This window comes from Lonchura striata, chromosome 3 (assembly GCF_050655825.1).
Source record: "Lonchura striata isolate lonStrDom1 chromosome 3, ASM5065582v1, whole genome shotgun sequence".
NCBI lineage: Eukaryota > Metazoa > Chordata > Aves > Passeriformes > Estrildidae > Lonchura > Lonchura striata.
Window position 1 is genome coordinate 36473403 of NC_140705.1, and position 15860 is coordinate 36489262.

A 15860-nucleotide genomic window follows, 5' to 3' on the forward strand; every position below is an offset into this window, starting at 1 on the left:
AGTTACAACTATTAGAGTTTCTGCATCTTCCATATATCCTACATACAAATTTGCCTTTCAAGTAACTTCTGCAACAGTCACTCACATTATATTTTACTCCACTGCAGCAATTCTTATCGGGAATTCAGTTCCAGTATTAAATCTACCTTATGTAAATAATGATTAAAGTCTGAAGAGTTACCAGCCTACATTCATGACCAATGCTACAACTATTCATTTTACCAGATATACTGACAATTACTTTCACTCTTTTCATTAGAAGTGGTCACATCTTAAAGCTTGGAATAAATGGTCACAACACAGAGCATAACAGATCACAGTCACATTCCACTATTTGTATCCAGTATCAGGTGTGATTTTGATAAGATCATGTTGTAAAACAAGAGGTAAAGCATAGTGACAGGAAGAACGTCTGGAAAAGGTGCTATTTTTCTGAAATTCTGGAAAAGTGGTTCTGGTTTGGCAGAGCTCATTTGTCTATTCTACTGGTTTTAGACCAATCTTTAAATGAAGAAATCTATTAGCACTTTTTGGGCTGGACACAGACTCCCACTATGCCCAATTGTAAATATCAACTGATTTCTCCAAGAATACTGAGTAACATTGGGATTATTTTCCTTACAAGTTTGGATTCAGCATTTCATGAGTATCATGAGTGCACAAAAATTAGGCAATTAGGGATCTGCTGGGATGAAAGATACTGTACACTGAACAGATCATTAACTTCTTTCCCTAAACTTATTTTGTCCTGACAAAAAGGGAAAGAGATGGAAGTGTCATATTTAGCATCATATTACACAATACTGCATTATCTCCCATTACTTTTTTACTACTGGAAATTTCAGTCCAAGGTGGTAAAATGAAGTTAACAGAACTAATCGTCTGGTTTTACTTTGCTGGTTTTACCTTGGCAGGTGCTAACAAGGCTGTCTGGAGCCGAGAGTGACGTGCAAGTGACCGATAGAAATACTTCTGGCATCCATCCCAGGCAGAAGAAATCTCTGACAGCAACCTGGCAGAGCACAGAGAAGTATGGTAATAAAAAGCACCTCAGCATGCTGGAGCCACCAGGTCAGCTCTTCAACACAATCATTTTGCCTGAAATTTGTTGTTTTGAAAATGCATTGATCTTGCAATTCTTCATTTTCTCTAAAAATATTATAGTTTTAAGAATTAAAACCATTTAATTTAAAAAATAAGTTCTAAGGAAACCCTAAGGCAATAGCAGCAATCTCTATTTTTGAATACCATTCAATGCTTTAGTAGTGATACTGTTTTTCTTCATCCCCATGTAGCTAAATCCAGTTTCATACAGAAGCCTTTCTTTTCACCCTAATACATAAACTAAATGCTTACATCACAGAACAATAAACCAGCATGTCTCAATGACAAAAAAACACTCATGGACAGACAAACAATTTTAAAAAAATCTGAAAAAACATCTTTCCCCTAGGAAAGCTTTTCCAGTAATGCACATTTTGAAGTTTATGTATTTTCTCCTGAAATATCCCATTATTTAATGAAGAAATCCCTGAAAATCACAGCTCACCTTCAATAAAATCATTAGCAGTTTACGCTCTACTATACTGCTAGCAAAGCATCCCAGGCAAAGCTGGACAGTGGAGGGCTATCTGAAATCTAATTCATGGAAAGAATGAAACTGAGGGTACAGTTGGTAAAGGGCAAAAATAGAAAAAAACCCAAAATTTAAAAAAACCCAAATCCTTGCTCAGTTGTACATACCAAACCGAGATGTAATGGGAGGAAGGGAATATGCAAAATCCTAAATTAAATACTGTCCAGAAATACCATAAACTCTAGGTATTACAGCTGCAATTCACACAATCAGAGGGTAAGAAGTCCTGTGTACATACGTGGCATCCAGTTCATGTGTACAGTCCACTGCTGCCAATGCACTACACAAGTCCAGTGGACGGAGGTAGAGAACTTCCTGGCAGTCTTTTGAGCGGGACCAAGACAGACCTTTCCGGTACGACAAACCTGGAACAGTATTTCAGCACACATCCTTTGATGCCCTCATTTTTTGTATGAAAAATGTCACTCACACAGTTGGTAGTAAAACATCAAATGTTCTGATTTCAAAAAGCCTTTGAACATGCTACAAGTTTTGTAATGTAAGAACACATTGTAGATGAGCTATCTTGAGCTAAACAACACAGCTGAAGTAAGACTAATGTAGACCTGTGTACATTAAGGACTTTTCACTGCCCCGTGTCTTTTAAGAAAGCCGAGTTAGGGATCATTTTTAAGACATGAAAAGGCTGATGAATGAGGAGGGTAAAGGTGTTACTTTACATCATATTATGGTGGGTTTAGATATATGGCAAAGATAGCAAAATGCTCAAGAACTTTGTACTTTTAAATCAAGCCCATTTTTAGTGGAAGCTCACCTGTTTTAGCAAGGCTTTTAAAGAGATCTGACAAAGCCCGTTGCTTTTGCATCTGAATATGCTTTGCCTCTGATTTCTGCTTCTCCTTAGTTGCTGTCTGATCAAATGTTAAACTTTGCAGTTCAGCTACAGAAACAATAATACCACCTGTATAGAAGACAGCAGACAAAGGTATGAGATTGTAATTTTACTGCATGCAAAGCAGCTCTAGGAAGACAACTATATATCCGCACTTTTTCAAGATTTGTTCCATTTTTGTTATAGAGGTCAACTGTGGTACGGAAATCACAAAAAAACCTAACCTGTGAACTGGTCGAGATTTTCCACCAGGTTTAAGTATGAATTATTTTCTGTAACTGCTGTACACATTTTCTTCATTTTCTTTGTCAGCTTAGACAGACGGTACTGAAGAGATTCTGTATGAAATGTAATGACACCCTGACATTCTGGGAGTGCCCTCTGAAAAAAAAATGGAAGAAAATGATACACAAATACTCAAAGCTCTCACTTGATCCCTAGGAGTATATCACTTTTAAAAGAGGACTAAATGCTGCATTCATGTGAAACCCCAAAACATATTCATGCGATTCTTTCATCAGTTCAGCACCAACACTTGAGAAAAGTCATAACACATGTATGTCAGTCAGACATTAGTTTTGAAAATAGTCAAGTAAATGAAAGGTGCTATGATCTTACTGTCTTAGGTGTTTGTCACTACCTCTATGAAAAAGGTAATCACTGCTTCAGGTCAGCTTCCTCTGCCTTCCCAGTTTAAAGGCATTAACCTAAATCACTAATATCCCCAGGGTGTCAGGTAAGAACACTCTCACTTATTTTCCACAAGACATGAATTTTGTTTTTAAAGAACAACAAAAACAGTGTGCAAGTAGAAATTAATAAATAACAGAATTCCCCAGCATATTCAAAGATATGCAATTTTTTTTGTTAAATTTCAATTGTTTGCATGCATCTTCTTTAAGGAATGAATATAACACAGAACTTCAAGAAGTGAAACCAATAACCCTTTTAACCATCAGTAACAGTCTTACAAATCTTACAAACAAAACCCTCAGACACATTAGATTTGCATTTAATTTCTCCCTCCTTGCTCTACCCTCCGGTACAGGACATCAGCAAATCAGACCTGCTCCTGGTCTGAAGAAACTGAACAAAGCTGAGGGTAACTCAGCATTTCCCACTCCTCACCAAATTCTGATGGGTTACGATTGTCTCCTTGCATTTTGTTAATAAAAACTAATAATAAGAATAGGAATCTCTTTCAGGAAGAAAATTAGCTGACTTCCTCTCTGAGCTGGGCAAATTATTTAGAGACATACTAAACAGACTCAGTAGAGCAGGATTTACCATGCATCAGCTTGTCCAAGGCCGATGTTCAACAGTCCACAAACTGACAGTCAACAGCAAATATATGACAATATAGTGCATTCCCTCTTCAGTATCCAAGCCAAAAGTGATTTAGTATTTAATGAAATATCATATACACACAAATCCTACAGTTACATCATTATTTGTTTGGGTCCTTGTTTAGGAAAGAAATGGGTAATAATAATTTCAATTCTCAGGCTATTTTGCTTCACTAGTAGGGAAGTAACAAATTGTTGCACACAATATGTAAGCTAATGGGAGATGAAATGTGTAACAGCCTCATCTCTGGGTATCAGAGCACAGATATAGTGTGAGATCAGTACAGACCATGCTTGCCATTTCATGCTGCATTCCCACCAATCTGCAGTGTTGCATAACACTGAACACAAGTAAGACCAAAAAAGTTTATGATCTATTCAACAGATCTGACACTTACATAAGATTTTCCTGCATAAATCAGTGAAAAGCAATGTACGAACAAGCATAGAGAAACTGTTCTTCCCACACTTAGAATAACTATTTCAGTCACCTTGGCAACATCTGTTCTAGCAGACAGAACCTTTCTCAATGTGTTGTTTAGCCTCTGAATTTTGGTTTCTTTATCATCAGATTCTTCTTGCTTTTGCATGCAGTCCAGCTGCTCTTCCTTACCAATTTCCACCAAGGCAGGCTGACATGGCTCATCCAGAACAACTTCAAACTTCTTCATGAATTTAAAGAGAGTTCTAATTACCAAATGAAAGCAAAGAAGTTACTGGGTTTTGTAATCCTGGAAATCTCTCAGCTGCTGGAAATAAATGTTTTCACTGTGTTATGAGCAGAAGAAAAAATTCTGCATTCAAATGTAACATCATAGAGAAATCAATCTAGAAGGTATCAAAAGAGGGAGCTTTATTTTAAATTCTGACTTACCTGCGTATTTTTTCAACTGATTGCTTTATAGCCCAGAAGCTGACATCATTCCACCTGGAAATCTTCACAAATTCCTATTAGGAAAATAAATAATCCATGGAATTACTTATGTAAATGAAATTAAGTATTTCCACATCAAAGATGATCTTTAAACCTAATCAGCTACGATGAACTGGTAGCCTTAAAATGCAGAACATTTTAGTAAGTGACCAAATTATTGCCCAGGCATGTTATTAACCTGTATTCGCACTGCCTAAAAAACTGCTGCATATCCAGATATTGTGAAATGAACAGGAACTTCACCTCTGGGTAGAAACCTTCATGGACAAATGGCACTGATCAAACATGAAAGCTTTCAATCGACCCCTCCCCCACCTCAAGAATTAATTCTTGCCAAAGAAAACGTTAAGTCTAGTAGGAATTTCAGTGGCCAACAGAACTATTATAGACGAATTCAAATAATATCTGCTCCACTGTTCCTTTGATTAGACTAATACGTTGTCTGAGCCAAGTTTCCTTTTACCTTAAGTTCCTTTTCTATGGGCTGACGAAGTTCAGTGATTTTGGCCTCAACACACTCTGAAAACTGCTTGTAGTAATTGTATAGATTCCACAGGATGCTGCACAGAACATCTAGAAGGGGTAAGGGACAGATAATAACAATAATAATCATCATCATGATGATCCTTCTTTTACAAGAGGGAATTTTTCAGTATCATTACAATAAATACACCCCGGTTCTTTTTGGAATCTTAGCAACATCAAAAGATGGGGTATATTGGCCAACAGGAAAACAGTAAAACAGCTCTACTGGCTTGTTTTTATGAGCTCAGTGACCTGTTTGGAAAGTCTGGAACACATGATTGCAAGATTGCTGTACAGATAACTCAGCAGAGCTAATGCTAACAACTTACCCTTTTCTGCTACTTGAGGCATCAGCAAGACATGGCAGTGGAAAACCAACAGTACTTGGAGCCGTGCATGGAACTCTCCCAGACTAGAGCCTTCAATGAAAGCCTGTAATGTGCTGACCAGTGTTTTCAGATCCATTTGCTCAGTTCCTGAACATTGCACCAGAAATTTAGAAAGAAAGTGAGAGAAAACAAAAAAACCCTAAAATATCTGCTTGAAAATTATTGTCTGGTCTTTATAACTTTCAATTAAATACTGGGTCTCAATTAGGAAAAGTTCAAAACAAAATAGGAAAGGGGCAGAGAGGGGAAGAATTCTGATTTAATAATAAGTAAAACTAACAAGTGCCACATTGGAAGAAAGAAAAGGGAACAAGAAGTGGCATTAAGATAGTGACTGAGAAGGTCAGTTATATGTTGAATTTCAGAATCCATTGAGTATTTACAGAATACTTGCTATTCTCTATGAATTAATGGCTTTTTCAGTCATGATAAGCAACAGAACCAATAAGTCACTGCGAGTTCCTTAACCCCCCAAAGTTATGAGGACAGAAATAGATCAGAAGAATCTGGCAGAGAATAGTGTGTCTTTACAGTATTATCTGTGGAAGAAGACATGTTGTCCTCTTGGAGATGTAATATAACTGAAGGATCTGAAGCTCATCAAGTGCATTAAGTAGTCATGAGATTGGAAATTTGGCCTCAAGCCAGAGGATACTGCTTTCATCTTTACAATTCCATTAAATCTGGGGGAGGAAAGGTGCTGCCCCTTATTCCCCTATTTTATGTAACACAAATACGTGCAGACAGATTTGCTACGAACAGTATGTACCAAAATCTATTTACTCTAAGAATTCTTCAGGCTTTATACAGAATGTTAAAAGCAGTTCAGCTGGGATATGTATTATGCTTTCTGTAGCTAAAAAAATGAGGTGCCTTTTCCAGTTGCAGATGGAGGCCTCCTACCCTCCAAATCTGTTTGAAATGTTTGTATATGCATGACGTACAGCTATCACAATTCTACATCCTGTTAGATGCTTTTTACAGACATCTTTTCTTTACATCGCAACCCAGGCCCTATGAGACACAAGCGGTTTCAGAAATATATACAAAGTTCACTCATATGGAAAGTTTTTCATATGGAAAACCCTACACAGGCATGGAATTTACTGTAGGGCAAAGAACTATACCTGAAAATGCATTGTCATATTCTGGCATTTAGGACCTTAATCATACATCCTTAGTAATACTAGAACTGCAGCACATTTATTTTAAGGCAAGCACTTACCTTCTGTGTTTGCCTCTGTCTGGTCTTGAACATACTTCTCAATCATCTGATAGATTGAGAACCAGTGCTTTGTGGATTTCTCCACATGCTGCTTCATAATATTGTCCAAACTTACTGACCAGCAACTAGAAACAATAAGAAAAGGGAGAGATAAATCAAAAATATCATAGGTACTTTGGGTTCAAAACAGCCAAAATTTGTTTTCTGTTTCTATTAAACTAATGGAAAATTTAGGAGGATAGAAGAATCTGCACATAAGCTCAATATATACAATCAACTTCTGAGGATCACTGTTTTGCTAATATTATTAAATATGAGAGAAGAAAAAAAGAGAGGGTGACGCAAAATCCATCAGAGGCAAGTTCAAAAGTTTATTTTCTCAGATATTGAGGTAGGCTTGTGACTTCCTGATTGTGACATACTATTGTGGCTATACAAATTTATAGCCTGATTGTAGCTATAAAAATTTTACATGATCTTACACAGAAGACTGGACAATAATTTTTAAGGACAGTTTAATGATGGTTATTAAACAGACAAAACCCTGCAGGCTCAGGAAACCCTAGGATGAAAACAGGAGAGCACTAGTAAAATATTGTTTCTACTTCTCCTAAGGCAAATACATAGAGTCACCACAGCCTGGACATGCTCATTCTGATCCACTACAGCTCCTCACTGGTGGTCTCTTTCCCCCACATATCTTCACCACGACAGATACACAGAAGCATGTTCTAAAATTAAGGCAGTTCTGTATTGGAACGTGCCTCCATGTGGAGATGAAAGCCTACATTGTCTAAGGAAAAGCAGCATGGAAGGACAATTCTTACTTCAACTCCAATCTTCGCCACTGAATAATCAGCTGTGTGACCAGATCAAGATGCTTCCGCAGAGACAAGGCCCGACTAGCATTTTCCTCCCAGTCCTAGAAAACAGAAGTTCCCCTTTACACAAAACCAGAAATTAGTCACTGCCTGGCAAAACTCATTGCATTACTCTGGGTTACTGGGTTCTAGCTCTTTAAACATTCAGCATGGAGCCAAGTTCACTTTCCCAAATCCTGACAAGCAGACAGCTTTTATGTACTGTGTTTGTAACATGGAACCAAATATAGGTAAGGAAATACAGAAGAGAAAAATGAACTTTCCCTTAGCCTTCTTCATACCTGTGCCTTTGCAAGAAGAATTTCCAAGCCATTCAGAAACTTTGAGAGAGGACTAGAAAGTGGAAAACTCCGGATTCTGTCCATCACAACTAACAGCTACAAAACAAAACCAAAACCATTCAGCCCCTTAGTAACTGCACTTCAACAGAAAAAGCCATGACATTGAGTTAATTTCTATGAGCATAACTGACCCTCACAAGAGGTAAGAATTTTCTTTTTTACACATTTTTAAATTGCTTTCTGAACTTAGTATAAGCTCACTAGGAGTTCAGTAATGCCAATGCACATAGGGAAGGGAGCACAAATAACCTAATGCAAAGATTTCCTATGGAATCTGGGTTTTTACATTACCCCAAGAAATGTAACCTGAAGACAACATACACTCCATAAGAGGGACTAAAAATAATTATTCTAAGGAATTATGAAAGACAGAACTTCATAAAAAACTGGGTAGAAGCAGCAAAACCTCAGGGATCTTTGAGCTATGGCAGACTGAAGATTGCTTAAAATTTTAAGTTCTGACTTGGCAGATTTCCACTTAACATTTCATTATTAAAATAGAATGGCTATAATACACACAGCAATACCTATACCTTTTTATGAATAAACAGGTATGACTTTTAAACATCTGCATAAGTAATACAACATCTAGGCAAGCATATCAATATGTATGCACATATCTATATACATATTCACACATAAATGCAATCCTAAAATGCTCCAGTTTGTTGAGGTGTTTTTACCTGCACAAGTACAGGATGCTCTGGCCATTCCTGCAGTAGCCCCTTTATTTCTTTAGCAAAATTGTCAAGTACAGGTTGGCACTGTCGGACTTGCTGAATATTGGGATGCTGATAGAAGTCATATGGACCATCTTGCTGCAGCACAAGATCTGAAGTCACCTCCTCAAAAAAGGTATTGTGAAGAAGAGTGCTCAACAGAAGTTGGCTTCCCAAAAGACTGCCATTCATTTCAGCACCTAGGTAGCACGTAAGGAAGACATCACAGATGCTATTAGTTCTTTTTTTCAGTTGAATAAATAAAGTTAGGTTTTTTTTCCCTGTAATCCAATCCTTAGCATGTTATCTTTTACAAGGATATAAGACTATAACACTGGAATAGTGAGACGGAGTATGGAACATGAGACATACTTAGAGTTCATATTCTCTATTTTATCAGACTTTTCTATGAAAGTATAAGCGTCATAAAGACAGGCTGTAATCCTGTCATAAGAAAACAGTTCCTCTGTATAAAAATTTACATCAAGGAGATACTACTATAAAGTAAGGCTCTATGAAAAAGTTATCCAACACTCAAAAAAAACTCCCACATACATTATAGCTCAGGTGCAAACACAAAAATAAGGTACTGTAGAAACAATAGCCCTTATCTGCTTCATCTTAATTGCATACATGCCTTTATTAGATCAGAATTTAAATACATAGCTGTGCTTTAAAAAGTGATGATTCTGAGTTCTCACACATTGTTTAAAATATTTACACGAAGTTTTTGCAAATTCAGGGTAGAAAAAAAGCCCATGATACTTTTTTCTTTTTACTTTATAGACATAAGCTAAATTTAAAACAATTCTTTAATGAATTTCATTGCAAAATTTACTTCTGAGTAACTTCTTCAAGTGCTTTATCTTCCACAAAACTATGCAGATTCTATGATCAAAATTTCACTCAGTAGCCAATACATTTTTAAACTGTGTTGGTCTGTATTACCAAATGGAATAAAAAAAAATGCAGAGAAGAATAAAAAAATGAAAGCATTTCACAGAACAATTCTAAACATGGAACAAATTCTCTGCAAGAAGAATTTTCTGCTTTGTGCATTTTCCCCATAACAGCTGTGTTTCATGACCTGTAATGTGATTATTTTGAAGCAAATCTTTACAAATCTAAACTGGCATATCTGAAATACTGCTAGCAGTCTTACCAATTAAAGGATAGAACTGTGACACCAGGCATGCACCAGTCTGATAGCAGGAAATAAATGTACTGAAATAATGCTTGGCTTGATGAGAAGGCACACTCTGTTGATACCACAGGGATCGAGCAAAGTTTAAGCACAACTGCTGATGAACCTTCATTATTGTCTGCATAGAGCTCTTGGACAAAAGGGCTCTGTCAACTTCCAGCTTGTCTTCCACTGGATCTTCAGTTTCCATTTTTTCTTCTAGGCTTGGCTGAGCTGTGATATCTTCAAAGTCCTGCAAATTACATGATAATCAAAAGTAAATATTAATTTCTTCCTTTAATGCCTCCTCTCACTATCTCTTCTTTTGCTTTTATTGGCATTACGACATGCTAATGATTTGCTGCTGGTACCATATAGACAGACTGCCAGTCTGAAACTGAACACAACTGTACAGAACATTCCAGGGCAAAACTACAGCAGGCAAGAGTGTACTACAGTGATCCCTGAGCTGCTGCCAATTAAACTCCTTTGCAGAAAAAGCAGCAGCAGCTGTGTCTGCTGATAAACCACTTCAACACTGTGTGGTTGCTTGAGGACCTGAACAGCTCTGTCCCAGCTGCTTTATTTAATCAAGGAGATCAGCCTTCTCCACACATAGTAGAGCCTCAGATGACCTTACTTGCTAATAAAATAAAATTCCAGCTTTTTACAAGTAACCATATTATCATTAAGTTATATAATTTGGGATATTCACCCAAATCACAGTACAGTTCAAGCCTGGAAATTAATCCCAACAACATTTTTCAACCAGAAGATAAAATAAACCACAGGCACATAACTGAATACCTTATCAAAATCTACCCCAATTTGGTTTCTGGTTGAAAGAAAAACTGCTTCATTCCTCATGTCATTTACAGCTTTTATTTTCAGGAGCAACTTCAGATGCAATTTTTGTGTTTCTTAACAGATTTACAGCTATTACCTTTTCATGAAAAGGAAATCTCCTCCTAAATTCTAATTCTTCTTCTTCATCCTCGCTCTGTCCTTTCCCATGACTTTTACTTCTGTATCTGTACAGGCTGCGTTCCATTGCCTCCTGCTCTTGGGCACGGCGCTCCTGTTCATCCCATTCATTTACGATCAACTAAGGAAACACAAAGCAAGATGCTTCTACACAACATTTAAAATCATCTCCTATTCCATCAATGGGGCAGCATCTATTTTGCTTGGCTCTTTGCTCCTCTGTGGTTTGCAATAGTAGAAATCAAAGCCATCTAACATTTGTGAACTGCCCTCTTAACAAACTAATGAGGAAAATGCAAAGACAATACACATCAGAGTACTCGACCAAGTTCGAGTCTCTTTTCTTAAACATTTAATAAATAAACTCTCAACAAATTTGCATTGGGGTGGGTTTTTTTGTGTGTGTCCACTTCTGGATTTTGTTGTTTGGGGTTTTTCTTACATAAATAAAATCTTTGCTAATTATTATGGGCGATTGTTTTATGCCTTGACAAATTCAAACACGTTAATCCAGTATATTAGATTATCTTTTACAATTAATTGGGAAAAAATTAGAATATTTTAAAGAATATTATACCAATAATTATCAAGATAAGGCTCTCTAAAGATCATCTAATCCAACCCCTCTGCTATGGGCAGGGATATTTTCCACTAGACCAGGTTGCTCAAAGCCCCATCCAATCACTCACAAATACTTTCAGGGTTGCAGCATCCACAACTTCTATGGACAACGATACACATTTCTTCTCACCATACACATTTCTAAACAATTATTTTCATACTCGATCTAGAGTTACCATCTTTCAGTTTAAAACTTTTATGCCTTGTTCTACAAGACTTGGTAAAAAGTCTCCTTCCCTCCTTTTTATAAACTGAAAAGCCACAAGGTCTCCTCAGAGAGATCTCTTCCCCCAGCAGAACCCCAACTCTGTCAGCCTTTCTTCACAAGAAGGGTGTTCCAGGCCCGTGACGATTTCTGTGGCCCTCCTCTAGAGCTGTTTTAGCAGATCCATGTCTTCCACAGGGGACAAGCTCAGAGCAAGACACCCAGTTATGGACATCCAGAGCTTACCCGACACAGATGTCTGAAGAGCTGCAGAGATTTCTGGTCCATTTCTCCTCTGGATAGTACATGGCATTGAAGATACAACAAAGCATTCACCAGGAGCTGCTCCAGAGTTGGGGATGGCTGTTCAGCTACCTCAGATCCTCCCTCAGAGTGCTTCAGCGAGAACTTTTTAAGTCCATTAAGTACCCCAACTGACTTCACTGAGCATAAAATTTCTGCCCGAGCAAAGTAAGTGGGAAAGGCACGGCCAACAGAAGGAAAAGCCAGCAAAGAAGTGAGGAGGTTGTTGAGATCAGCTGGGCACACAGAGCTCTGCAGCACTGCATTTGCTTCAGAAGCCACTAATCGCATGCCATGCTGCAGCTGCAGGATGGCAGCTTGGAGGGGAATGATGGCATCAGGGAACACAGCGTACTCCTCTGCCAGGTGTTTTCTGAACTGATGGTGTGATTGTTGCCAAGATGCCTCTTCATTTAACAGGTTCTGTACAGCCTGCAGTGATTTAGGTCTCTCTCCACGGAGGAACTGCAGGAGGCGGGCTAGCAGGTCTTGGACCAAGGAAATCTGTGCTATGCTGCTGATGTACTGGTGAGCCTCCTGGTATAAGCAATCATAGAGTGGAGCTGGAGGCCTGAAGGCCTTTCTTCTAGAAAGACTGCTTATCTGCTCCTTCAACTTTTGCGTTCTTTCATGCAACAGCCTGTTAAGAAATTACATTGACCAGTTTAGACATGGAAATATTTTTTATACAAACTTGTTTAAATAGATCTAACATAGCAGATACAGGAAAAGATTAGTCAGAAAGTACTCTGTTATTTTGTGTGAAACAGCAAATAAGGGAAAAACAAGGGACAGCCTTTTAGCCCAGAAGTATAGATTTCCTCTCTCCCTGCCACTTCAACAAACTTCAAGTACTTTTTTCTTGCTACCTGACAGCTCTGTGAACATTAAGAAAAAAAAATAGTATTATCACAAGCAATTGGTAAAACTCAGCCATTCAGAATGTGCTTTCAATTATTATCATTCTCTTTAAGCAGAAGCATGGAACTTCCAGATCCTCCATATATATAATAATGAAATCAAAAATTCCTATTAAAAGTGGAAAATAATGAATAATAGATAGATTTTATCTTCATGTACACAGAACAGACCTGGAAGGCTGCAGAAAGGAGAAAGCTCTCTTGGCTTAAAATTTCCTCCTCATGTTCCTCTGATAAAAGAGATGTACAAAAAGCCTCAAACAAAGTAACAGTGTTCTGAATGACAACAGTGTACTCTATGTGGTAAGAAATTTAATTAATCCACAGCAACACAGGCAAAGGCTATTGCTAAAATACACATATGTAGATTTCTTCCCAGTAATATCAGCTGAAGAACTTTGCAAAATAGCACTGGCACGTATAATGGCCTTGAGAAACTACAGTGATAGATAATTCATCTCATTTCAACTGATTGATAATATTGTCACATTTTAAGGAAAGTACTGTAATTCAAATATATGGCATAGTTTTTACTTCTGGGTATAGGTTTAACTTCATCAATATATGATGGCCACTGCTTTAATTGTTCTATTTTCAGCAGTTCAAAGTGTACAGACAACTCCTTACTGCAAGTAAAAAGCACAGCTGCTTTTTCTCTACCACCTCAATATGTAGATCGATACTTTAAAACCAGCAACTCTAGTTTCTACATAAAGAGAGAAAAATTATAAAGCTTCAGAGCCTGAGCACACAAAGATGACATGTCCATTCTAAAAGAGATGGGTTCAGTGCCTGGGTGTTACCTGATATGGGGATGAATATAGTTGCTGACTGTTTCATCTTCAATACTTTTCCCTGTATGCAGCTGGGATGAAAAATCATGTGTTTTCCATTCACACTCCAGCTGGTGTAACTAAAAAGGAAAGAATAAACCATTCACAGCAGTTCTGATTTTAGTTACCAAGGAGGTACATCAACTTCCTGGACATTAAAAGAAGTTCTAACTATATAGTTTAAAAATCATTACCAAGACAAACTCATCTGCATTGATTTTGTACATAACAAAGGTAAAAGCCAACTTGGCTTCATACTCACCTCTTCTTTTGAGTATTTGAGCTTGTATTCTCTTTTAACAGCTGGATCAAACCTGGTCTGTGGAATCCACATCTGGATCTGCACCAAGCCAATGCTCACCCAGAGGCTTCCTCGCCAAGCTGCCTCTGGTAACTCCTGAAGCCCTTCTCCATAGAACTGATGCAAGCAAGTGAGCAGAAGAAACAGGAATTCTTTAGGAAGTAATTCCTGATCAGTGATGCTTTCAAGTATCTTGAGAAGGTACTCATATGCAACAAGATCCTTGAGGTAGAGCTTCTCACAACACTCCAAAAATTCTTCTTGAAGATCCATTGGAATCAGATCTACCAGGGCAGAGAGCTGTCTGCATAGCATTATTCCTTGCAGTCTAGCATCTGTGTGTCTGGAGAAAAAGGAATGAGAAAACATTTACACACAGTGAGCAACCTTCTGTAACATGCTTAATTTAAATAACATATATGTGGAAGAGAGGTCTTAATACCTAAAATCTGCTATTGAAGAGACAGCCAGGTTGGTCCACAGCACTGTGCTGACTTTGTGAAGCTGCTGTGCTCTCTCCATCCATTCTCCCAGTGTTACATGGGATGATGACAAGACAGGAAGCCCACTCACATCCCACTGGGTTGTTTTGCTGCTGCTACTTAGAATTTCAAAGAAGCACTTTGAGAAAACAGCACGGGTCAAAATGCCTGGGCCCTAAATCAAGAGATTAAGAGTTAGATTGTTCAGATGCAATTTGCTCTGACTATGCTAGAACTTACAATATTGCTTTAGAAAACTTGAATTAGTCAACAAAAGCATTCAGCTTAGAATTTGATTAGGTCAGAAGAGACAAACCTTCATAGACTGGTTCACATGGGATTTAGAGAAGTTGTTTTCTTCTGTTGTAGGCAGTGGCCTCCAAGTCAACCAGTAATCTGGGTCTGTGGTGAAAGTACTGCTCCAAAAGGATGCTAACACAGCATTAACTAGCTGAGATGACAGAAGAGACATTTCTTCAGGGGATATCTAAGGAGAAACAAAAACCTAGAGGTGAGAATAATGTACAGGGAGAAAGAGAGAATTAAGTACACACATGTACAAAGAAAGGATGATTCTGTTTTTCAGTAGGGATAGTACTACTGGATCTCTCAAAGATTTTTTCAAATTCACATAGCATTTGCTTGCATCTCCTCAATGAAGAGTAAACTTCCTGAGGTCAGCACTGCCTCCCGTCTGTGAAATATGCAGCATGTTTACAGAGCAAGTTGTTAGAATACAACTGTAGTCCATGACTGTGCAACCTTTTTTTACAATACACAAGGGTGCAGAGGCATGAAACAGGTAAAGCCATCTAATGTTCTGCTCTGAAGCATTTAAGGTGAACATGTTTTACTGTGCTTTGTGGGAACACAACCACTACATCATATGTATTAAGCAGAGTTATTAAATGTTCTACAGAAAATCTATCAAATAGCTTTATCAGTCTGTTTGATTTGCAATAAACTAAAAAAATTTAGAGGCGTGGGAACAAACAAAAGCATTATTCAGCATAAAATTACTGTTGAATATATAGATACAACCAGGCTGGCATCTGCCATCCAAACAATTTCCCCTTAGGTCACAGATGGATGTACGGAACAATACTACCAAACAAAATCGTACAAAACTGTTTTATTTAAAACTTTGTTGTATTTTATCTTCCAACATTGTGTTTTAAT

General features: G+C 37.7%; 1 protein-coding gene and 1 long non-coding RNA gene across 6 annotated transcripts in view; one reads left to right on the top strand and one right to left on the bottom strand.

The window, feature by feature from the left end:
* Window positions 1-15860, top strand: part of LOC146767861 (uncharacterized) — a 45322-nt gene that overhangs the window by 19813 nt on the left and 9649 nt on the right. The window contains exons 3-5 of the long non-coding RNA XR_014954242.1: window positions 915-2582; window positions 14202-14400; window positions 15051-15192. This is a non-coding gene — a long non-coding RNA (uncharacterized LOC146767861). The remainder of the gene's footprint in view (window positions 1-914; window positions 2583-14201; window positions 14401-15050; window positions 15193-15860) is intronic.
* The window catches only part of MDN1 (midasin AAA ATPase 1), a 92605-nt gene that overhangs the window by 19771 nt on the left and 56974 nt on the right, over window positions 1-15860 (bottom strand). For all 5 annotated transcript variants that reach the window (XM_085576448.1, XM_077782306.2, XM_021545486.4 and 2 more), the window contains exons 59-77: window positions 14998-15168; window positions 14642-14856; window positions 14161-14542; window positions 13869-13978; window positions 12089-12785; window positions 10976-11137; window positions 10012-10285; window positions 8814-9049; window positions 8071-8166; window positions 7736-7830; window positions 6909-7033; window positions 5624-5770; window positions 5233-5342; window positions 4710-4783; window positions 4327-4522; window positions 2714-2870; window positions 2412-2558; window positions 1875-2001; window positions 907-1012 (exon numbers count right to left, since the gene is read on the bottom strand). In XM_085576448.1, the coding sequence (XP_085432574.1) occupies window positions 907-1012; window positions 1875-2001; window positions 2412-2558; window positions 2714-2870; window positions 4327-4522; window positions 4710-4783; window positions 5233-5342; window positions 5624-5770; window positions 6909-7033; window positions 7736-7830; window positions 8071-8166; window positions 8814-9049; window positions 10012-10285; window positions 10976-11137; window positions 12089-12785; window positions 13869-13978; window positions 14161-14542; window positions 14642-14856; window positions 14998-15168 (3627 nt within the window). The remainder of the gene's footprint in view (window positions 1-906; window positions 1013-1874; window positions 2002-2411; window positions 2559-2713; window positions 2871-4326; window positions 4523-4709; window positions 4784-5232; window positions 5343-5623; window positions 5771-6908; window positions 7034-7735; window positions 7831-8070; window positions 8167-8813; window positions 9050-10011; window positions 10286-10975; window positions 11138-12088; window positions 12786-13868; window positions 13979-14160; window positions 14543-14641; window positions 14857-14997; window positions 15169-15860) is intronic.